At 36.0% G+C, this 21,295-nt stretch overlaps 1 protein-coding gene across 3 annotated transcripts in view; it reads left to right on the forward strand.

Annotated features, from left to right (window-relative positions):
* Nucleotides 1–21,295, forward strand: part of TENM1 (teneurin transmembrane protein 1) — a 745,224-nt gene that overhangs the window by 491,655 nt on the left and 232,274 nt on the right. For all 3 annotated transcript variants that reach the window (XM_011378218.2, XM_011378219.2, XM_011378220.2), the window contains exon 15: nucleotides 7,251–7,467. In XM_011378218.2, the coding sequence (XP_011376520.1) occupies nucleotides 7,251–7,467 (217 nt within the window). The remainder of the gene's footprint in view (nucleotides 1–7,250; nucleotides 7,468–21,295) is intronic.

Consider the following 21,295-nt stretch of genomic DNA (forward strand, 5'->3'; position numbering starts at 1 on the left):
CTCAAAGGCAAGGGAAATAAAAGCAAAAATAGATGAATAGGACTACATCAAACTAAAAAGCTTCTGCTCAGCAAAAGAAATTGTCAACAAGGTAAAGAGACAACCATCCTAATGGGAAAATATATTTGCATGCAACACCTCCAATAAAGGCCTGATATCTAAAATATATAAAGAACTCATACAACTCAATAACAACAACAACAACAAGAACGACAAAAACACAAATGATCCAATCAAAAAATGGGCTGCAGACCTAAACGGACACTTCTCCCTAGAGGACATACAAATGGCCAACAAATATTTGAAAAGATGCTCAACATTGCTAGCTATTAGGGAAATGTAAATCAAAACCACAGTGAGATATCATCTCACACCTCTTAGAATAGCTATAATCAACAGGACAAGTAATAACAAATGTTGGAGAGGATGCGTAGAAAAAGGAACCCTCATACACAGCTGGTGGAAGTGCAAATTGGTACAGCCGTTATAAAAAATAGTACAAAGTTTCCTCAAAAAATTAAGAATTGATCTACCATACGATCCAGCAATCCCTCTACTGGATATTTACCCCAAAGTCTTGAAAACCCACATCCGAAAAGTTATTTGCGCACCACTGTCTATAGCAGCATTATTCACCGTGGCCAGGACATGGAAGCGACCGAAGTGTTCTATGATAGATGATTGACTAAAGAAGCGATGGTACACATATACAATGGAATATTACTCAGCCATAAGAAGAGATGAAATACTGCCATTTGCAACATGGACCTCGAGATAATCATGCTAAGCGAAATGAGCCAGACAGAAAAAATTGAAAATCACATGATATCACTTATATGTGTGATATAAACCTAAAAGCAACAAATGAATAGGACAAACAAACAGAGACTCATGGACATGGACTATAGGCTAGTGGTTTCCAGAGGATTATGGACTAGTGATTACTAGTGGGTTGAGAGAGGAGGGAGGAGGTACATGGTTAAAGGTGGTCAAATATAGGACAAAAGGGGTAGCGTGAAGTGGGTAAGGGGGATCAAATATATGGTAGCTCAAGAAAACTGCATTTGGGTGGTAAACACACAATAGAAAATACAGATGTCAAATTATAATGTACACCTGAAAATTAAATAATTGTGTTAACCAGTGTTACCCCAATAAACTTAAAAATAAATATATAAACAAACAAACAAACAAACAAATAAATAAAATAATTTATCAACACCAAGCCAGTATTACAGGAATTGTTGGAAGGACTTGTTTATGAAGAAAAACCATGTATCGAAATCATTAATAACTACATATTTACCAACAATTACCACAAATGGAAAAGATAGGGAAGCTGAATAGATAAGAAAACAAGACTCCTACATATTATGCCTACAAGAGACTCACTTCATATTAAAAGACACACACAGACTAAAAGGAAGAGGATCGAAAATGATATTGCCTTAATGAAGCTAGAGGTTATTTTGCTGAATGAGAAAGAGAAATGTCATATGATTTCATGTACATGTGGAATCTAAACAACAAAATAAACAACAACAAAAACAGAAACAAACTCATTGATAGAATATTTTGAGGAGGGCGGTTGCGGGGATGGTGAAAATGGGCAAAAGAATTAAGAAGTACAAATGGACAGACACAAAATGGACATGGAGATATAAAATGTAGCATAAGGGAAACAGTTAACAATGTTGTGAAAAGTATGTAAGGAGGAAGTGGGCTAACCACTTTGTGAGTTTTATAGATGTCTAATCACTATGCTGTACAACTGAAATGAATATATTATTGTATGCCAACTATAATTGAAAAAAACTAATTGAATTGTACAATGTAAGTATGAGCAACTAATTGTCTATTATACTTCAATAAACTGGGGATCAAAAGAACAATAGCTGTTTGCAAGCCCATTTTATGATGTAATGTTTCTAGACCTGGAAATCAGCTCCAAGGTTGAATTATGAACACATATAAACTCATGGATCAATAAGCTTCATATTTTGAATGTCACCAACATGCTGCAGTGTTTAATAATGAGGAAAATGAAGTAGAAGGAGCAATGAATTGATAACATTTGCTCTGTTTGCAGGCCAGACACCCTCTCCACATTTACTCTTAAGATTTGGCTGGGACAAAAGATCAAGCATCAGAAAGCATATTCCTCAGTATTGTTTTCTGAATATATTCCCCCTTATTTCCAAGCAATCCATTTCTTAAAGGATCATCACTTAGTTATGAGAGCCTAAACTGCCAAGTGATTCCACATACAATTTAAAGTTGGGAAATCTAAACTCTATAACACAGTTAACCACTCTGACTGTATCAGTCACATTATCTATCAACTAAAACTAGTAATAATTGACATCTGCCTAATAGGCAGTGGGTGCAAATGAGTGAAATAATGTTTGAAATACAGTAATTTAAAGTGGATAATAAATTGTGGTATCGATAAAGAATCTATTTATAACATTTATTTTGATACATTAATTGAATTATTATTTTCTCTAGGTAAATTTACAAATGTCTAAGAAACAGGACTTTTAGGACACATGTTTATTCAAACAACAAATATTTATCGAATGCTTACTTTGAGCCGGGCACTGTTCTAAGTAATTGAGAAATAGCAATGAATAAAAAAGACTAAATCCATGCTTTCATGGAACTTATATTCTAGTTGTGAGAGGCAGACAATAAACCAAGTTTTTGAAAAAGTATGATAGAAGATGATAAGTGCGATGGAAAAATATTTTTTAAATCAGGGGAAAAAAGATAAAGTATGGGAGAGAAGTGGAATTTTAAATAAGGTGGTCAGAGAAAGCCTTGCTAAAAAGGTGGCATTTGAGTAATGGCTTAAAGGTGGTGAGAGATGAGCCATGTTAATATTGGAGAGAAAAACATTCCAAGCATATAAATAGAGAGTAAGGGGGCTGCAGGATAATAGGAGGTGAGATCAGAGAGGTAACAGAGAGACAGTGAAGAACCAGAAGTAAGTCATTTTTAGGACATGGGCTTTTACTATGAGTAGTGTGGGAAGCCATTGATAGCAAGTAAAGACTGAGAGGATATGAATATTAGTGGCATATAAACAATTTACTTTCCTGACAGAAAAAGTAAGTTGTATGTAGTTATAGCAATAGAAATGTTTTGAGCAGGTCAAAGTCCTAAGTGCAATTGAGCCTCTCACACTTTCTTTTTACTAATACAGAAAAAGGCTTTGAGTGAAAATCAGTCTGGATAAATGAGGGGAAATGAATTATAGGCTATTTACAAAGGAAATGTAGTCATATTACCTTCAATACATATAATAGCAACAACAAAGCTAACAGGAATGCCTAGTAGGGGCCTACTTTAGTAAAGAAAATATGAATGATTTATCATAGTCTGTTATTTATAGGTTTCTAAATGCCTAAGAAGATTTTGTTTAACTCTGTCATTGGAATGATCAGCCCTTCGATTTCTTTTTCATTATTAATTTTTTTGGCAGACCCTCTATTCTATAAATGCTGAGAGGTTAAGCTTCAATTCTGCCCTTGTCCAAATGAAAACTAGTTTTGAATTTGTGAAACTCAATGAAAAAAGATTTACTGTGGCAAAGATCCTACCTATCTGACAACCTATCCAAGCAAAGTTCACAAAATGAACACATTCCAGCGAACTGAATATACTACACAGAAGTTAATTGCCCTCTGGCCAGTGACAAGACAACTGAAATAGAAATGAGTCTGAACATTTCAGCTGCCTCTGTAGACCATTGACATCTACCTATAGAACACTATCCTAGACACTTTGCAGTCTGTCCAGTCTAGAATTTGGTTAGTGGCAATAGCTAACATTTATCAAGAGTGCTGGGTACAGATTAAACCTTATGTTAAGTTCTTTATGATTATTATTGTGCGATCCTTACAACAACTCTATAAAGTAGGTATTTTTATTATTCCCATCTTAGTAGATGCAGGAACTCATCTGCAAGAGAATCCAAGAGTTTAACTGATTTGTCCAGAATCCTATAGATTGTAAGTGGCACAGTCAAGATTAGATAGTAGTCTGGTTCTTTGACCATAACTACTTCATGTGTTCTAAATACCTACATTAGCCAAGGTCAGTACAAGTAATACTGCTTACATGATGATGATGAACATGTGATTTGTAGTCAGAACACTGGGTATGATATAACTCCCATATTTCTTCCAACTGTGCAACCACATTTAGTCTCCCCTTCTTTATTTGTAAAATGAAAATGAGGGTGTCTATCTAAAAGGGTTTTGGCAGGGATTAGTTGAAATAATGCATGTGAAATTACCTAGTGCCATACCTGACAAATGTGAACTAATATATACATGTTTCCTAATCCCTTTGGATACCTTACCTTGAACTAGCTGTCTATTTCTATCAAGGTGATAATATGGGTGCTGTTCTTGAAAGGATGTATATTTTGAAATTCATTTTAAGGATTCGGAGAATATGGATTTTCTATATGTTATCTATATTCCCTTGTCCAATCCTTCTTTCAACCAAGGGCATTATTCTAGTAGGTAAAAGTTTAATAGTGAATGATTCGATCACATACAGAAGAAACCAGTGTCTTTTGTCTTCCTCAGCCCCAATTGAGCCAGCTGGAATAGTCCCTAACTGGTTGTTGCGGCTAGAATCAATGAATGCCATGTTTAGTCCTTCGAGACAATTTAACCTCTCTCTTTTTTTGTTAGCTTTTATTTTTATTCCTTTAAAGGGAACAGGTCTTAAAAGTAAAATAAGTTAACATTCGATATGCCCCTATCTGACACCCTGAGCCTGGCTCTCAGGAGGGTGCCACAGCTTCCAATTTAGAACAATAAAAGAACCATTAATAGCCAAAGAAAAAAAAGAAACCCACACATGCAATGTGACTGTCGTTTATACTTCTTTGTAACCGTCCAGACATACTGTAATGGAGTGTTATCCAATGTGATAATTGGTAAGTAGATCTTTGCCCATGTACTGGGCTTACCTATGAATTATAATCTGAGAGTTGAGTGCCATTATTGGTCTGCTACCTGTAGCCTTTCTTCATTCAACAGAAGTCTTGCTGTTCTCTCAGAAAACAGAGGTCTTAGAGGGTCGGCTTTGTATAATAGGTAATTATTAAATATGAAACATTAGTTTGGAATTTATACACATAACTAGGTGAGAATGTGAGTCTCGTTTTGGATTGGCTCTGTGTTTAGTTTTAGAATCCAGTTTTGAAGATCATTTGGGCATTAGTATTTATTTCAAATCTATTTCTTTTCAAAAATAAGAATTGTGTGGTTGAGAGATTGAAACCTATGAATGCCCAATCTGATTATTACTAGTGCATTTGTTACCAATTCAAAGATAAAGGTGACTGCCCATTTGAAAAGTAGTTTTCCGTTGTTTAGTATATTGTGCACCAATTACAAACATCAGAGAACTCTTAATCATCCTGACATTTTTGCCAGCTTTTCAAGTGTATCCAGATGTTTAATTAGCAGAGTTAATGGGTAATGTGCTAATAGGAAGCTGAGAACAACTGGTTAGTGAGAGAGGTGGTAGTGGGATATAAAATCTATAGGAAATCTGTTAATATAATCTGCTGAATGAGGGGAGAGAAAGGAGCAGAAGGTACTTCTTATTGAAACAAATCCACGGTAGTCATCAGTGAAAAAGAAATATGTATGCAGAGAAGTAGAAATTGGGGCAGAAATACACTGAACAAACAGGCAAGGCCAGAAAGAAGCAAACTGCATTTTAAATCAAAGTAATGTCTATGGTGCAGAGAATTTGAAAGGTCTACAGGTGGGGAAAATATTTCCTGGGTGCTCTAGGCTACTGTTCCAAATGCCTGCTCTCTTGGTGTTTCTGGCTTTCATTGCTGCCTGCTGTGGTACGTTCCCCTCCAGCTCCTCAGGAGCAGCCATGTAAGGGAGAGAGAACTAGCACAAGAGCTGCACAAAACCAGTGCCAGTAACTTTCATCCTCAGCCTTAAGGAGCCGGTGCTATGTCTGAACCTCCCTATTCCCCTGCAAGTTAAGATTAGTGTCTTTATATTTACCCTTGTTAAACATCTAAATTAGAGCCACTTGTCTGCTTTAAGGACCTTAGAAAGATGTTAATCGTTTTGCTTATTGGGTGTGAAATGAAGTGTTCATAATGCTCAGTTAATCACTCTAACCCTTTCTCTTTGTATGTAACTCATAACTCTTCCTTCATTTTTAACTAGTGTAAGAGTCAGCTTTTTTAGACACCTATTTCCCCTATTAAGCTCTGAGGCCCCTGAAAACAGGAAAAAAGTCTTTTTTAAATAAAACTCTACTTCCCCAAGCACCTAATACAGTGTTTTGCACCTATTAACATTCTTAATGGTCTCCCCTCCTCCCATAACCCCTGTGTCCAACATCATTCCTCTACCAAAGAATGAAGGCTTTAATGTGATTTTTTTCTTGGTATTACTGTGGATTTAGGAATCTAGAGTGAATTGCGAAGGCCTAAGAAATGAAAGAGCGTGACTCATCATATTCATATACCTGAGGTTTATTAGTATTTGCATCAAATACATAACTGCTGTTAGAAACAAGCTCTAGTTGCTACTACAAATTGCTTAAAAAAATGGTTCTGAAACTTTAGAGTGCTTCAGAATCACCCAGATTAAGTATGCATAATCCTGAGCTCTGAAGAAATTCCAATTCAATAGGTGAAGCTCAAGAATAAACATCTTTAATAAGTTCCCCAGGTAATTGACTACACATTTGCCCTGCTCTAGACACTGTCACCATGACAATACCAATTTCTATTTTAATAGTTACCAGTAGACAAGAATATTGGGAAAATTGTTTTGAAATAAAAATTCAGGTTGCCAAGCATTTGTTAATCATGTGCTCATACATGGTGTGAGAAATTCAAAATAATTTATAGAAAGAGTTGCTATCCTGAAAGATGATCTTGCAAGGAAAAAGGAAACTTCTAAAGAGTGATATATAACAGAATACTCTATTCAAATGTTAAATAATGTAATATAGCCCATTAATGCTAGAGAATTCAGGAAAGAAAGATTAATGAACAAAACAGTTTGAATTTTACCGATGTGCCATATAAACTTAGAGTGAGTGATAATTCATGAGAAATAAGACTTCAACAGATTCTAAACTCAAAAATGGACAGTTATCTTTGGCTATATTTTAAATTTTTCTCCATTTATGCCTATTATAAACTGTGCTGCTCCTTTTGAAACTAAATTTCAACCTTTTTTTTTCAGATGGTTTGACTGACTGTGTGGACCCTGATTGTTGTCAACAAAGTATCTGCTATGTAAGTCCGCTCTGTCAGGGATCACCAGATCCTCTTGACCTCATTCAGCAAAGCCAAGCCATATTCTCTCAGCATGCTTCAAGACTCTTCTATGATCGAATCAAATTCCTTATTGGCAAGGACAGTACTCATGTCATTCCTCCAGAGATCTCATTTGACAGCAGGTATATATATATTTATTTTATTCTTTAATGGACTATTACTCATGTTTTTCCTTAACTGTGAAAGGAAGATCTCTACTAAAGATGAGGTTACTTCCCATTCCACACAGTCTATATTGATTTCCTTTTTAGGCTTATCTGGAATGCCCAATCCTTTACTGATTAGTTAAGGGAGAGAACTCATTTCTAGAACTTCTGTATCATAGAAGATGCATACACACATATACATGCACATATATATGATGTGTATTATTTGTAGTAAAGTATAGATAGGTCTTTTACTGACAAAAAAAGGATGGAAGTATAATTTGCAAATTTATTGTTTAGCTTCTGGATTGATCCTTTGAAAACTTCTTGAATTTCAAAAGCTAAATTTTCAGTGTTAGTCCATGATGTAACTTATTTCTATATGAAAGAGTTGGGTGAATTTGATTTTTTAATGTGAAATGCAAGACTTGTGAAAATCTGTCTTCTAGGAAAGTGCAAATGCATGAATTGTCATGAAAGACCTAAGACCAAAGTCTAATCCATTAGATGAATAAATTTTTAAAAATTGCTTACTTATTTAAAGAATAATAACATGAATTTGCTCATTTTTATTCTCTGCTTCATCTTCAACAATGACATCTTTTACTAATCGCCACTAGATATAAGTAAGTCACTGAATGTCAACATTCTTGGTCTCCTAAATATGTCCTCCTTTGTTCAGCCCACAGGCTGTTATTTCACTAGCTTCTAGACTATTACAAACAGGAATTTAAAAAATAAGCATGGAAACTACTTGTCCACGGGCTTCTGTCTACATCCCATCCATTCTGTTATATCCTAGTGGGTGTCATCAGTCCCCAAGAAAAACTCAGTCAGAAGCTTATATTGATATCAGTGACAATATAAGAAAATTACAACTCAATCTTGACCTACACAAAGAAGAAAAGGGAAAATAAGGGTGTGCGTGGAAATTTAAAACATTACCTTTCCCACAGATTGTATACTAGACCTGTTACTGAAACTTAAAACTTTCCCACTATTTTTATCTTTGTACAGTTCTGACATTTTAGGTCTTTGACAGAACCCAAAACCCAGTGCATCATAATAAAGGCCTTTTCTGCCAGGGGATTTAGTCAAAGCTTGCCTTCTTCCAAGAGACTCGGTCATTCCCATTTTGAAGCATTTCTCCCAACTCAATAACAACTCTGGAGTATCTTTCATATGGGCTATAGTCAAATTAATAATTTAGAGGGTGTAAATTTATGTATTGTACACAGAGGAATGAAAGGAACAGAAATAGCCATTATTCCCATTTTCCTATTTAAGGTAATAATAAGTCATTAACTCTGTAGCTTTCTCTATGCTTAGGGAGAAGTCAGTCCAAAAAGGGGGAAAAAAAGTGAAAGAAATAACAATCTCCATGACATGGAGCTGCATTAAAAGACTCACTGAACTCAAGTAAAGGGAGAAAGTCAGTACCTGAGAGAGAGAGGAAACAAGTCATTGTGTTCCAGAGCAGAGTGTTTGAGCAATAAACCTAGAAAAGTGAGACGAAACTTCAACCCCTACAGTTCAGCTTCATGATTCAGCAGCACTTGCCAGCCACTCACAGAGTGAACAAACCTATTACTTGTGGTGATTAACGCCCTTCTCCTACTCCTGGTTTAATTGAGTTTTCCTCATTTTTCTGTAAAATTTTCCAAGTTATCATTTGGCTCTGCAAGTCATATTTGAATTCAAAATGACAGGTCTCCTCCATCCAGTGACCTTAGTTATTACAGACATATCCAATTTGCCAGAAAAAGTACAGGTCTTTTCTAAGGGACATGGTTGAAGATAAGCAATCTAACTATATTTCCTCTAAAATTCAACACATGCAGTGTTACTCTGGGTATCTATGATTATACATATAAGTGATAATAGTCACAGCTCTTACATCAACATGGTGCTTTTTAGATTGCAAAGCACTCAACATACATTATTTTATTTAAACCTCACAATTTTTCTGAGAAGTAGGTATTTTTATTGGTATATTTTATATATGAGGAAACTGAGGTTCAGAAAAATTAAATAACTTGCCCAATGCCATGCAACCAGGAAGTATGGATTGCAGCAACTCTTATAACCTTTCTGCTACACCACAGTTGCCCCATTTCAACTTGTCCTTAAATAAGCCTCGTGACTTGGGTCTAATTTATACTAGATAAATGGTATCTGAGTCAACATAAGAAACTTAGAAACCAAATGATGTTTAAAAATCCAGTTCAATTTAATACATTTTAATGATATTATTTACAAACTTCAAACCTGTGCTAATGGAATTTCTCTTCTTAGAAGAAACAATTGAATGATTGGTAAAGTGGGCCTTTTGCTACATATAAATTGTTATTGAGCACTTAGTATGTGTCAGGTCTCGTATTAAGTTTTTACATGTGTTATCTCATTTAATCCTCACAAAACTCTATATAGTAGATAATATTATTACTCCCACATTTCAGGTGAGAAAACAAGAACTGACATGTCAATAAGTCTTTTGCCCAAGGTTACAACCAATGGGTGTCATAGTCAGGATTTGAACCCAACAGACTGATACTGAGAACTGACTCTAAACCATTATGCTGAGACACTTTGGCTACTTAGAAAGCTGGGCTAGCTGACCTTGGAAAGACTTGTGGGCCTTATGCATTCCTGACCGTGGGGTGGCTCTCTTCAAACAGATCTAGAACACTTATGTGCCATAGCAAGTGAACCAGACCATATTTTTGCTTTTGCCACATAACTGAGAGATAGCTGAATAGGCAGATGAAGGAAGCATTGCCAACAGGCTCATTTGCCTACTGGTAAAACATGACTCACACAGATGACTTGCTGCTGAGTGTTGCCACCATCAGAAGGCTTTAGAGCTAAAGACAGTGGTATACAGGTAACTAACTGTTACAAGGACACATACAAGTTAAATAACTGTTCATCTGTGTGCATCCAAATGAGACTAGCCTTTCTTATTCTGAGTTTACTGCACCGGCATGAGAAGCACATGGAATGTGTACCTCCTGTGCCCCATAATGGTGCAATATCACTGTAAACATGCAACTGGCCCATAGTGGAGTCTCTAATTAATCCAATTCAATTACTATTTTTCCTAAATACATTTTACCCTGTAGCCTGAGTTTCTTTCTTTTTTTCAATCTGCTCCAAACCTGACTACAAAGTAAACCACATATTTTACATGTTCTGTATGATATATTACTTTTTAATAATGTAAATAGGTGAACAGAAGCATTATTGATCTTAAATGTCTAAGCATTTAGTCACTATTAATAATATAAAAAAGGTTTTATAAATATGTAAAAACAAGAGTACATTAAACTAAATGACAACAGTAATTTACAAAGCCACAAATTTTATTCTCCATCACTAATGGAGAATTGTATTTAAAAAAACAAAATTCTACCAGGGTTAAGTGATACCACTGACAGCATGGTCTGGCCAAACTCATTTGTCTGTTTTATAGCCATGAGAGGTTGATCTCCACATCAGTCTACGTCAAGTGTCTATATCAGAGATTGCTCAATATCAGCCCATACATGTTTTTTTGTTTAGCCCATCATTTAGAAATTAGGAGATTAATAGAAAACCTGGAATGTCTCCTTTTTTAGAAAATTTACAAAGTTTGACATCTCTGAGCCCATGGGCATGGCATAGGTTCTCTGGAGCTGTGGGACAGTTGCCTCTCTGGATGAGATGTGACATTCCTCTCTAGTTCATCATTCACTGTTTCTCTCATACCTGGCACATTTCCTTCACTTTTAGTGTCATGATGACATTTGAATTTGTAACCTCTGGATTACACAACTTCTACAGCATTCCTTTGAAAGACCTCAAGTGTTTGTTTGTTTGTTTGTGTTCCCTTTCTGCTCTATTTTCCTGAGAGTCTTTAAAATCCAGTCTTATCTTTTTACTGATCCTTTACTGTGTTGGTTTAAAAAGAGAGAGAAAAAAAGGTGACTGAACATGAACCAGAAATCATATTAATGGAATGATACTTCCACCCTTAGTTTGCTAGGATACCTATGTACTCCTTGTGAATAAGTTGATGTATATTCTGCCTCATACCTTAGACTAATAAATTCCCCCATGGCATTTTAACTTATAGTATCTTATATCCCACCAATCATGACATCAGATAACCCAGGTCCCACCATAGTAGAAGCAAAATGTTGACTTTCTATGAGAAGGATATGTATGTTGAAAGGTATTTGACTATTATATTTATCACTTAGAATAAATTTGAAGAACAATTTAAAGATCTAAAAATTTGCAGCAATGCTGCTGAGTGCAATTGTGGCAGCTCTTGTGCCCACTCATGGTAGAATGCCTACCCCTAGTTGAAAAGTTCTAGAGTTAGGATCAAACTTAGTACAGCAGTAAGCACATAACAGCACTGTTAAAAGGCTACAAAATGATAGGTAGGTTTCTTCTACATAGTTTCTATTAAGCTGCTATATATTTCAATTTCTTGCTCCACACTGGGATGTACAGAATTAGCTCTGAATTGTCCTAATTGTTAAATCTTAAAAGTTCCACGAGGGCAAGGACCAAGTCTGATTTGTTTTCCCTTGTTTTGATAATCACTGTGTAGCAAACTACTCTAAAACATAATGGATTAAAATAAATTTTATTATTATATTTTATGATTCTGCAGGTAAGAGATTCAGACAGGGTATGGCCAGGATGGCTTGTCTTTTCTCCATGATGTTTGGGCTCTCAGCTTGGTTAACTCTTATAGCCAGTGGCTGGAACAGCTGGGCAGCAGTCAGGCTGTATGTAGAACTCTCTTTCTACATACAGCCTCTCTATTTGGGCTTCACTTTGGCATGACAGCCAGACTGGGGATCGTCAGAGCTTTTATATGGTGGTTCAGAGCTCCAAGAGGGAGTGTTCCAAGAGACAGAAAATGGAAGATGCAAGTCTCTTAAGGCCTGGGTCCAGAAGTTTTAACAGTGGTACTTGTGCTACATATTTTCAGTCAAAGCAGTCACAGAGCTTGCCCAGATTAAAAGGAAGGTACATAAATCCCACCTCTTGATGAGAGAAATATCAAAGTATGTGTGGCCATCTTTAATCTACCATGCTACAGTGCCCCCAGATCCCAACACAGTACCTGGCAGAAAGTAGTTTAAAAATGAATGAATGAATGAGTGACTTAGTTGTAGTGATATCGAAGTGCTCTTCTCATATTTGGTAATGAAAGAATCATTTTGGTTGCCTGGAATACACAGATGATATTAGAGATTCAAATAAGTCAATTCCCAAATGCAAAACCAGCATAAAGTTAGGATTACTGTTCTCCAAATATCACAGGAACAAATTCATGAAAGATGAAGTGATTATGTAACGGTAGCAAAGAACTCTTTTTTAACTTATGAGACATTTCACCACTGTCAGAGCCTACCCATAATTGATATCATTTATAATTTTCTATAAGCATCAATAATCCTGCCTTCAGTGGGCTTGTAATCAAAATTTAGAACCAAGAAAATATTAGAAAATAAAGAGCAATATCAGGAAGTCAGTGGGAAGACTGCTGTTAACTGGCTCACTTTGGTATGTGTCATTATTCCATCTCATGAAAAAAAAAAAAAACAAAAACAATACCCCAAAACAAATTGAGGTGCTATAAATGCCTTGAGAATAGAATTCTTGGCAAACTCTTTACTACTCAAGCCCTCCCCCTCATTTATTATACCCCAATCAATAGTAAAATTTTGATTCATGCTCCTGATTATTCATGATACCTGGCAATAGCTATAATTATTTATCATAACTTGTTTAATAAAATATGCTTTTTTACACTTAGTTGAGCTGAGAATTTATACCATTAAATTTTGTGAATGACAAAATGAGTTATTCAAGACTGAGGTTAAGGGGAACCTTGCGATAAGATGGTCATTGCTGCAGAACCTGTTAATCTTGAATATAAACTAGGACGTAAGAATAACTATAGTAGACAGATTCTAATTACTGTTTTTCCAAATATGTATTTTATTGAAATGTTAGTATTTCCAGAGTAACTGAGGAATTTAACTTCCTCTATAAGAGATGTCAAGTTCATGTCTATCCTTAATGTAATATAATATACAGATATCAACTCATTTTTAAAGTGATAAAAATAAATTTTCACTCATTTATTCAACAAATATTTATCGAGTACCTACTCTTTACCAAGAACTATATGGATGAAGGTAAGCAAAACAAAGAGTCCCCATAATCACAGAACTCTCCTTACATTTAATGATAGAGACAGTCAGAACATCAAGTAAATACATAAAAAACTTAATTACAAATTACAATAAATTCTGTGGATTATTTTCTAAGGGAGCTCGGAGCTTACCAACAAAGGGGTCTTAAACTCAACTCCTCTGATACAGATAGGTAACCTAAATGGATGTAAGACAGGAGGTATTCTAGCAAATGAGATAGTCTTTAACAATTATAGAAGTGAGACTGACCTAAAAGTTTTCAGCAATAACTTAGAGATGGAACTAATTGACTCAGGTGAGCATGAAAGGGTGCAAAAATTGACATACAGGAGGCTATTGATGACGTGTGAGAAAAATACAAAGCATATTTGAACAATGAGCAGCTTAACTGTTTACAAGAAGTTTCATCCTTTGACATATGGGGCTATAAATATTTTTTCTACAATTTAAAATGTTCTGATTCTGGGAAACATGTAGAATGAGAGATGCCCTCAGTTATCTCCCCTTGAAACAATAAGCTGAACATCTAAAACTCAACAAAAAACACCCAAACTGCACACCAGCACGTCTGAGCGTGAAATCTGCGCATAAGAGCTACCACAGGTCAGAACCCTGAATGTCCAGTAGTGGACTCAGAGAAATAAAGAAGCTGCTGCTTGCAGCTGCCGGAGCTCCTTGCAGGAGGAGGGAGAGGGGTGAAGGTGCAGTGACTTCCCTGATCAGTCTGCCTGGAAGTGCCGGAACTTCTAGGAGCAGGCAGATGGGCCCAGTCATCAGAGCAGAAAGCAGAGAATTGGGACAGGACAGCAGAGAAACAACAATTGATTTTGACTGGCCCTGGTTCCAAAACCGAGGCTGAGCTGCAGCCTCCAACCCCCAACACAGAGGGTCCCTCCACCTATACCCTCTGGGACCAAACAAACTGGAGCCCCAGGGAGATCTCAGCAAAAGCTGCCAAGAATGAAGCTACCTCTCTCAGCCTCTGGAGCTCCCTGCAGAGGGAGGAGGAGGGGAGAAGGTGTGATGACTTCCCTGATCAGCCTGCCTGGAAGTGTCAGAACTTCTAGCAGCCAGTAGCAGGACCGAATCATCAGGGCAGAAAGCAGAGAAGCAGAACGGGGCTGCAGAGAACAACAGTTGACTTTTACAGGCCCCAGTTACAAAATCAAGGCTGAGCAGCAGCCCCCGACTCCCAATCCAGAGAGTGCCTCCCCTCATAACCCCCGAGACCAATCACTGCAGACCCCAAGGGAATCTGAGCAAACACTACTGAAACTGTTGCTAACACTGACAGGGACTGAAACTCAGAACAGCAAGTGTCATTAAACATCTACAAGAAAATAAATAAGACACTTAAGCATTATACAATGCAGGGGCCCAAGAGGCTTAGCCGCCACTACTGCAAAGAAAAAGATAAGTGCCTTCTTTGCAGCAGGCTAAACAGAGACCTTTATATAATAAATCTTCCTGGAAAAACAGTGGAATACACGCCCATTAATGCCCAGGTGGAGAAATAGTCCATTAAACACCACGAACAACCAAAGCGACAAGGCAGCTCAGAAAGAAAGAAAAAATCTCCAGAAAATAAGCTTACAGACATATAAATATGTGCCTTAAATGACAGAGACTTCAGGATGGCACTTTTGAAAAAACTCAATGAGATACAAAACAAATCATATCAGCAATTTCAAGAATTAAAAAAAAAACTAGATGAGCAAAGCAAGGAGATTGAAACCCTCAAGAAGAACAGAATAGATATTCTGGAGATGAAGAACACACTGCAAGGGTTGAAAAATGAAATGGCAAGACTGAGAAATAAAGTCAACCAAATGGAGATAAGGATCAGTGATATCGAAGACAGAGATCTAGAAATAAATCAGAAGGAAGAAGAGAGAAACCAAAGAATGAAAAATAATGAAAGAGAAATATGAAAACTAGCTGATACCATCAGGAGAGAAAACATAAGAATAATGGGCATTGCCGAAGGTGAGGAAAAAAAGCACGGACTAGAAAGCATTTTCAGACAAATGGTGGATGAGAATTTCTCAAATCCAAGGAATGAGCCGGAACTTGGAATTCAAGAAGTCAACAGAACACCCAATTATCTCAACCCAAAAAGATCTTCAGCAATACACATTGTATTAAAGTTATCGAAAACCAACGACAAAGACAGAATTCTCAGGGCAGCCAGGGAAAAGAAGACGATAATGTATAAAGAAAACCCATTAGATTATCCTCGGACTTCTCAACACAGACCTTACAAGCCAGAAAGGAAGGGGACCAAATATTTAAACTATTAAATGAAAGGAACTACCAGCCTAGAATAATATACCCAGCTAACTTCTCCTTTAGATATGAATGAGAAATCAAGACCTTTCCAGACATACACAAATTGAGGGAATTCTCCACTACGAGGCCTGCACTACAGAAAATACTGAAAGGGGTCAGCTCACCTAAAACAAAATAACAACAACAACAACAAAAACACATAATTAGGAGCAAAGTGACTATGAGGCAAATAGAAGCAGAGGAGTGTAACCCTTATTAAGACCAGGGCATTATGTCTTAAATAATAAGAAGTGAATTATTATAAGAAGACAGTAATAAACATTCAGCATACATAGGGACAAATTGAGACAACATGACTGAAAAGGGGAGGTTTCAGAGATCCAAATTCACAAAGGAGAATGGAGATAAGGCACACGAGGAGAAAATGGATGACTGTATTTATACAGCTATCCTTTACATATTTGTAACGGTAACCACACAACAAAGATTCAGAACTGTAATATATAACATAAAACAAGAAGAAACAAGAGTCAAAACCCACAAAAGCCAACGAAAATAAAGAAAACAGAAACATAGGGACAAGGAAGCAATGGAAACATGGAGCTACCAGAAAGTAAAAGATAAAATGGCTATAAGAAGACCTCATATTTCAAAAATCACCCTAAATGTAAATGGACTGAACTCACCAATAAAAAGGCACAGAGTTACATATTGGACCAAAAAATAAAACCCAACCATATACTGCCTCCAGGAGACACATCCAACTGCAAAGACAAATATAGACTCCATGCGAAAGGGTGGAAAATGATATTTCAAGCAAATGGCATTCAGAGAAAAGCAGGATTAGCCGTACTAATATCAGATGAAATAGACTTCAAAATAAAAAAGGAAAAGAAAGATATCGAGAGAAACTTCATAATGATAAAGGGAATCATGCATCAAGAACACTTAACACTTATTAATATCTATGCTCCCAATTAGGGAGCCTCAAAATATGTAAAGCAATTACTAACAGAACTAAAGGAGAAACAGACCAAAACATTATCATAGTAGGGGACCTGAATACCCCACTGTCGGTTATGGACAAATCATCCAAACAGAAAATCAATAAGGAAATTACATCCATAAATGACAGTTTAGTTCAGCTGGACATAATTGATATTTACAGAGCCTTCCATCCCAGAACAGCTGCCTATACATTCTTCTTTAGTGCACATGGAGCACTCAAAAATTGACCACATACTGGAACACAGAGATAGCCTCAATAAACATAAGAGGGTTGAAATCATACCAACCATATTCTCTGATCATAATGATTTGAAACTAGAGATCAGCTGCAAAGAGAAATCAGGAAGCACCACAAATACATGGGGATTAAACAACATGCTACTGAAGAATAACTGGGTCAGAGAAGAAATAAAAACAGAGAACAAGAGATACATAGAAATGAATGATAATGATAGTACAACATAACAAATATTCTGAGACATGGCAAAAGCGGTTGTAAGAGGAAAGTTCATATCTTTACAGGCCTATCTTCAAAAATAAGAATGAGCCCAAATAAACAACCTAATGCTTCATCTTAAAAACTGGAAAAGGAAGAACAAATGAAGCCTAAAGTCAGCAGAAGGAAAGAAATCATCAAAATTGGAGCAGAAATAAATGAAATAAAAAAAAACAAAAGAACAATAGAAAACATAAATGCAACAAAGAGCTGGTTCTTTGAGAAAGTTAACAAAATTGAGAAATTCCTAGCTAGACTCACTAAAGAAGAAAGAGAAAGAACACAAATAAACAAAATCAGGGATGAAAGGGGAAATTATGACTGACATCACAGAAATAAAAAGGATCATACAAGAATACTGCAAAAAAGTATATAACACAAATTTACTAATCTACAAGAAATGTACCGGTACTTAGAAGAATACAACCTTTCTAGACTGAATCAAGAAGAACTGGAAAATCTAAATAGACTGTTCAGCAGTATGGAAATGGAAACAATTATCAAAAACCTACCAAAAAGTAAAAGTTTAGGACCAGATGGCTTCACCAGTGAATTCTACCAAACATTCAAAAAAGATTTAATACCTATTCTCCTCAAACTCTTCCATACAATCAAAGAGGAGGCAATATTTCCCAACTCATTTCATGAGGCCAATATTACACTGACACCACAATCTGATAAAGATAACACAAAAAAAGAAAACTAGAGAACAATATCTCTCATGAACACAAATGCAAAAATCCTAAATAAGATATTAGCAAACCAAATATAGCAACATATTAAAAAATTATACACCACGATCAAGTAGGCTTTGTCCCAGAGGCACAGGAGTAGTTCAACATATGCAAATCAATTAATGTGATACACCATATAAACATATTAAAAAATAAGAATCTGATGATCATATCAATAGATGCAGAAAAAGCCTTTGACAAGATACAGCATCCATTTATGATCAAAACACTTAACAAAATCAGTATAGAAGGAACGTACCTCAACATAATAAAGGCCATCTATGACAAACCCTCAGCCAACATTATTCTTAATGGTGAAAAACTAAAAACTTTCCCTCTAAGATCAGGAACAAGGCGAGGCTGTCTACTATCACCACTGTTATTCAATATAACATTGGAGGTCCTAGCAAGTGCAATCAGGCAAGAGAAAGATATAAAAGGCATCCAAATAGGAAATAAAGAATTCAAACTGTCACTATTTGCAGATGTCATGATTCTCTATATAAAATACCCTAAAGACTCCACAAGAACACTACTAGAAACAATAAGTAAATACAGTAAAGTCTCTGGATACATAATTGACGTTCAAAAATCAATAGCATTCCTATACTCTAATAATGAAGCATAAGAAAAAGAAGTGGAAAAAATAATTTCTTTTGCAAAAGCAACAGAAAGAATAATATACCTAGGAATAAATTTAATGAAACAAGTGAACAACCTATATAATGAAAACTACGAGACCCTATTAAAAGAAATCGAAGACAATAAAAAGAAATGAAAAGATATTCCATGTTCTTGGATTGGAAGAATCAACATGGTTAAAATGACCATATTACCTAAAGCATTATACAGATTTAATTCAATTGCAATCAAAACCCCATTGGCATTTTTTAAAGAAGTAGAACAAAAAATCAGATTTGTATGGAAGCACAAAAGACTCCGAATTGCCAAAGCCATCCTGAGAGAAAAGAACGAAGCTGGAGGCATCAATCTGCCCGACTTCAAATTATACTACAAAGCGACAGGAATCAAAACGGCACGGTACTGGAAGCAAAACAGACACACAGACCAGTGGAACAGATTCAAGAGTCCAGAAGTAAACCCATATTTATCTGGGCAAATAATTTTCAATAAAAAAGCTGAAAACATACAGTGGAGAAAGGAAAGCCTCTTCAATAAATGGTGCTGGGAAAATTGGAAAGCCACCTGCAAAAGAATGAAACTAGACTGCTGTCTATCACTACACACCAGAATTAACTCAAAATGAATTAAGGACCTGGGTATAAGACCTGAAACAATAAAATGCATAGAAGAAAACATAGGAACTAAACTCAAGGACCTTGGACTTAAAGAGGATTTTATGAATTTGACCTCAAAGGCAAGGGAAGTAAATGCAAAAATAGATGAATGGGACTACATCAAACTAAAAAGCTTCTGCTCAGCAAAAGAAATCGTCAACAAGATAAAGAGACAGCCATCTGATGGGAAAATATATTTCCAATCAACACCTCCGATAAGGACCTAATATCCAAAATATACAAAGAACTCATATGACTCAATAACAACAACAACAACAAAAAAGATCCAATCAAAAAATGGGCAGAGGACCTGGGCAGACAATTTTCCCTAAAGGACATACAAATGGGCAACAAATATATGAAAAGATGCTCAACATATCTAGCTAGTAGGGAAATGCAAATCAAAACCACAGTAAGATACCATCTCACACCTCTTAGAATAGCTATAATCAAGAGGACAAGTAATAACAAATGTTGGAGAGGATACAGAGAAAAAGAACTTTCATACACTGCTGGTGGGACTGAAAATTGGTACAGCCACCATGGAAAACAGTATGGAGTTTCCTCAAAAAACTAAAAATTGATCTACCATATGATCCAGCAATCCCTCTCCTGGGTATTTACCCCAAGTCTTGAAAACCCATATCTAAAAGATATTTGCACACCAGTGTTCATAGAAGCATTATTCACAGTTGCAAGGACACAGAAGCAACCGAAGTGTCCTACGATAGATGATTGGCTAAAGAAGCAATGGTACATATATACAATGGAATATTACTTAGCCATAATAAGAGATGAAATACTGCCATTTGCAACAACATGGATGGACCTCGAGATAATCATGCTAAGTGAAATAAGCCAGACAGAAAACATTGAAAATCACATGATATCACTTATATGTGTGATATACACCTAAAAGCAACAAACGAATGGGACAAACAAACAGAGACTCATGAACATGGACTATAGGCTAGTGTTACCAGATGATTATGAACTAGCGATTACTAGTGGGTTGAGAGAGGAGCGGGGAGTTAGATGGGGTAAAGTGGGTCAAATATAGAGTTTAGGGGGAGGGTGAAGTGGGTAAAGGGGATCAAATATAAGGTAGCTGAAGGAAACCGGACTTTGGGTGGTAAACACACAATAGAATATACAGATGTCAAATGAAAATGTACACCTGAAAATTATATAATTGTATTAACCAATGTTACTCCAATAAACTTAATTAAAAATTTAAAAAAAGAAGTGTTACATAAATACAATGGAATATTACTGAGCCATAAGAAGGATTGAAATACGGCCATTTCGACAACCTGGATAGACCTCAAGATAATCATGCTAAGCGAAATAACCCAGACTGAAAAGTTGACAATCGCATGATATCACTTATTTGTGGGATATAAACCTAAAAGCAACAAATGAACAGGACAAACAGAGACTCAGGGACATGGACAATGGACTAGCGGTTACCAGAGGGTGGGGATGGGGGAGGAGGGAAGAGCTAGACAGGGTAAAGGGGGTCAAATATAAGGGTGTTGTGGGAGGGCGAAGTGGTTAAAGGGGATCAAATATATAGTAGCTGAAGGAAACTGGACTCTGGTTGGTAATCACACAATAGAATATATAGATGTCAAATTATAATGTACACCTGAAAATTATATAATTGTATTAACCAATGTCATCCCAATAAACTTTTAAAAATGTTTTATTAAACATGAATTCAAGAGGAAAAAACAGTCATTTAAAATTTTCCCATTT

This window comes from Pteropus vampyrus, unplaced genomic scaffold, assembly GCF_000151845.1.
Source record: "Pteropus vampyrus isolate Shadow unplaced genomic scaffold, Pvam_2.0 Scaffold335, whole genome shotgun sequence".
Classification (NCBI taxonomy): domain Eukaryota; kingdom Metazoa; phylum Chordata; class Mammalia; order Chiroptera; family Pteropodidae; genus Pteropus; species Pteropus vampyrus.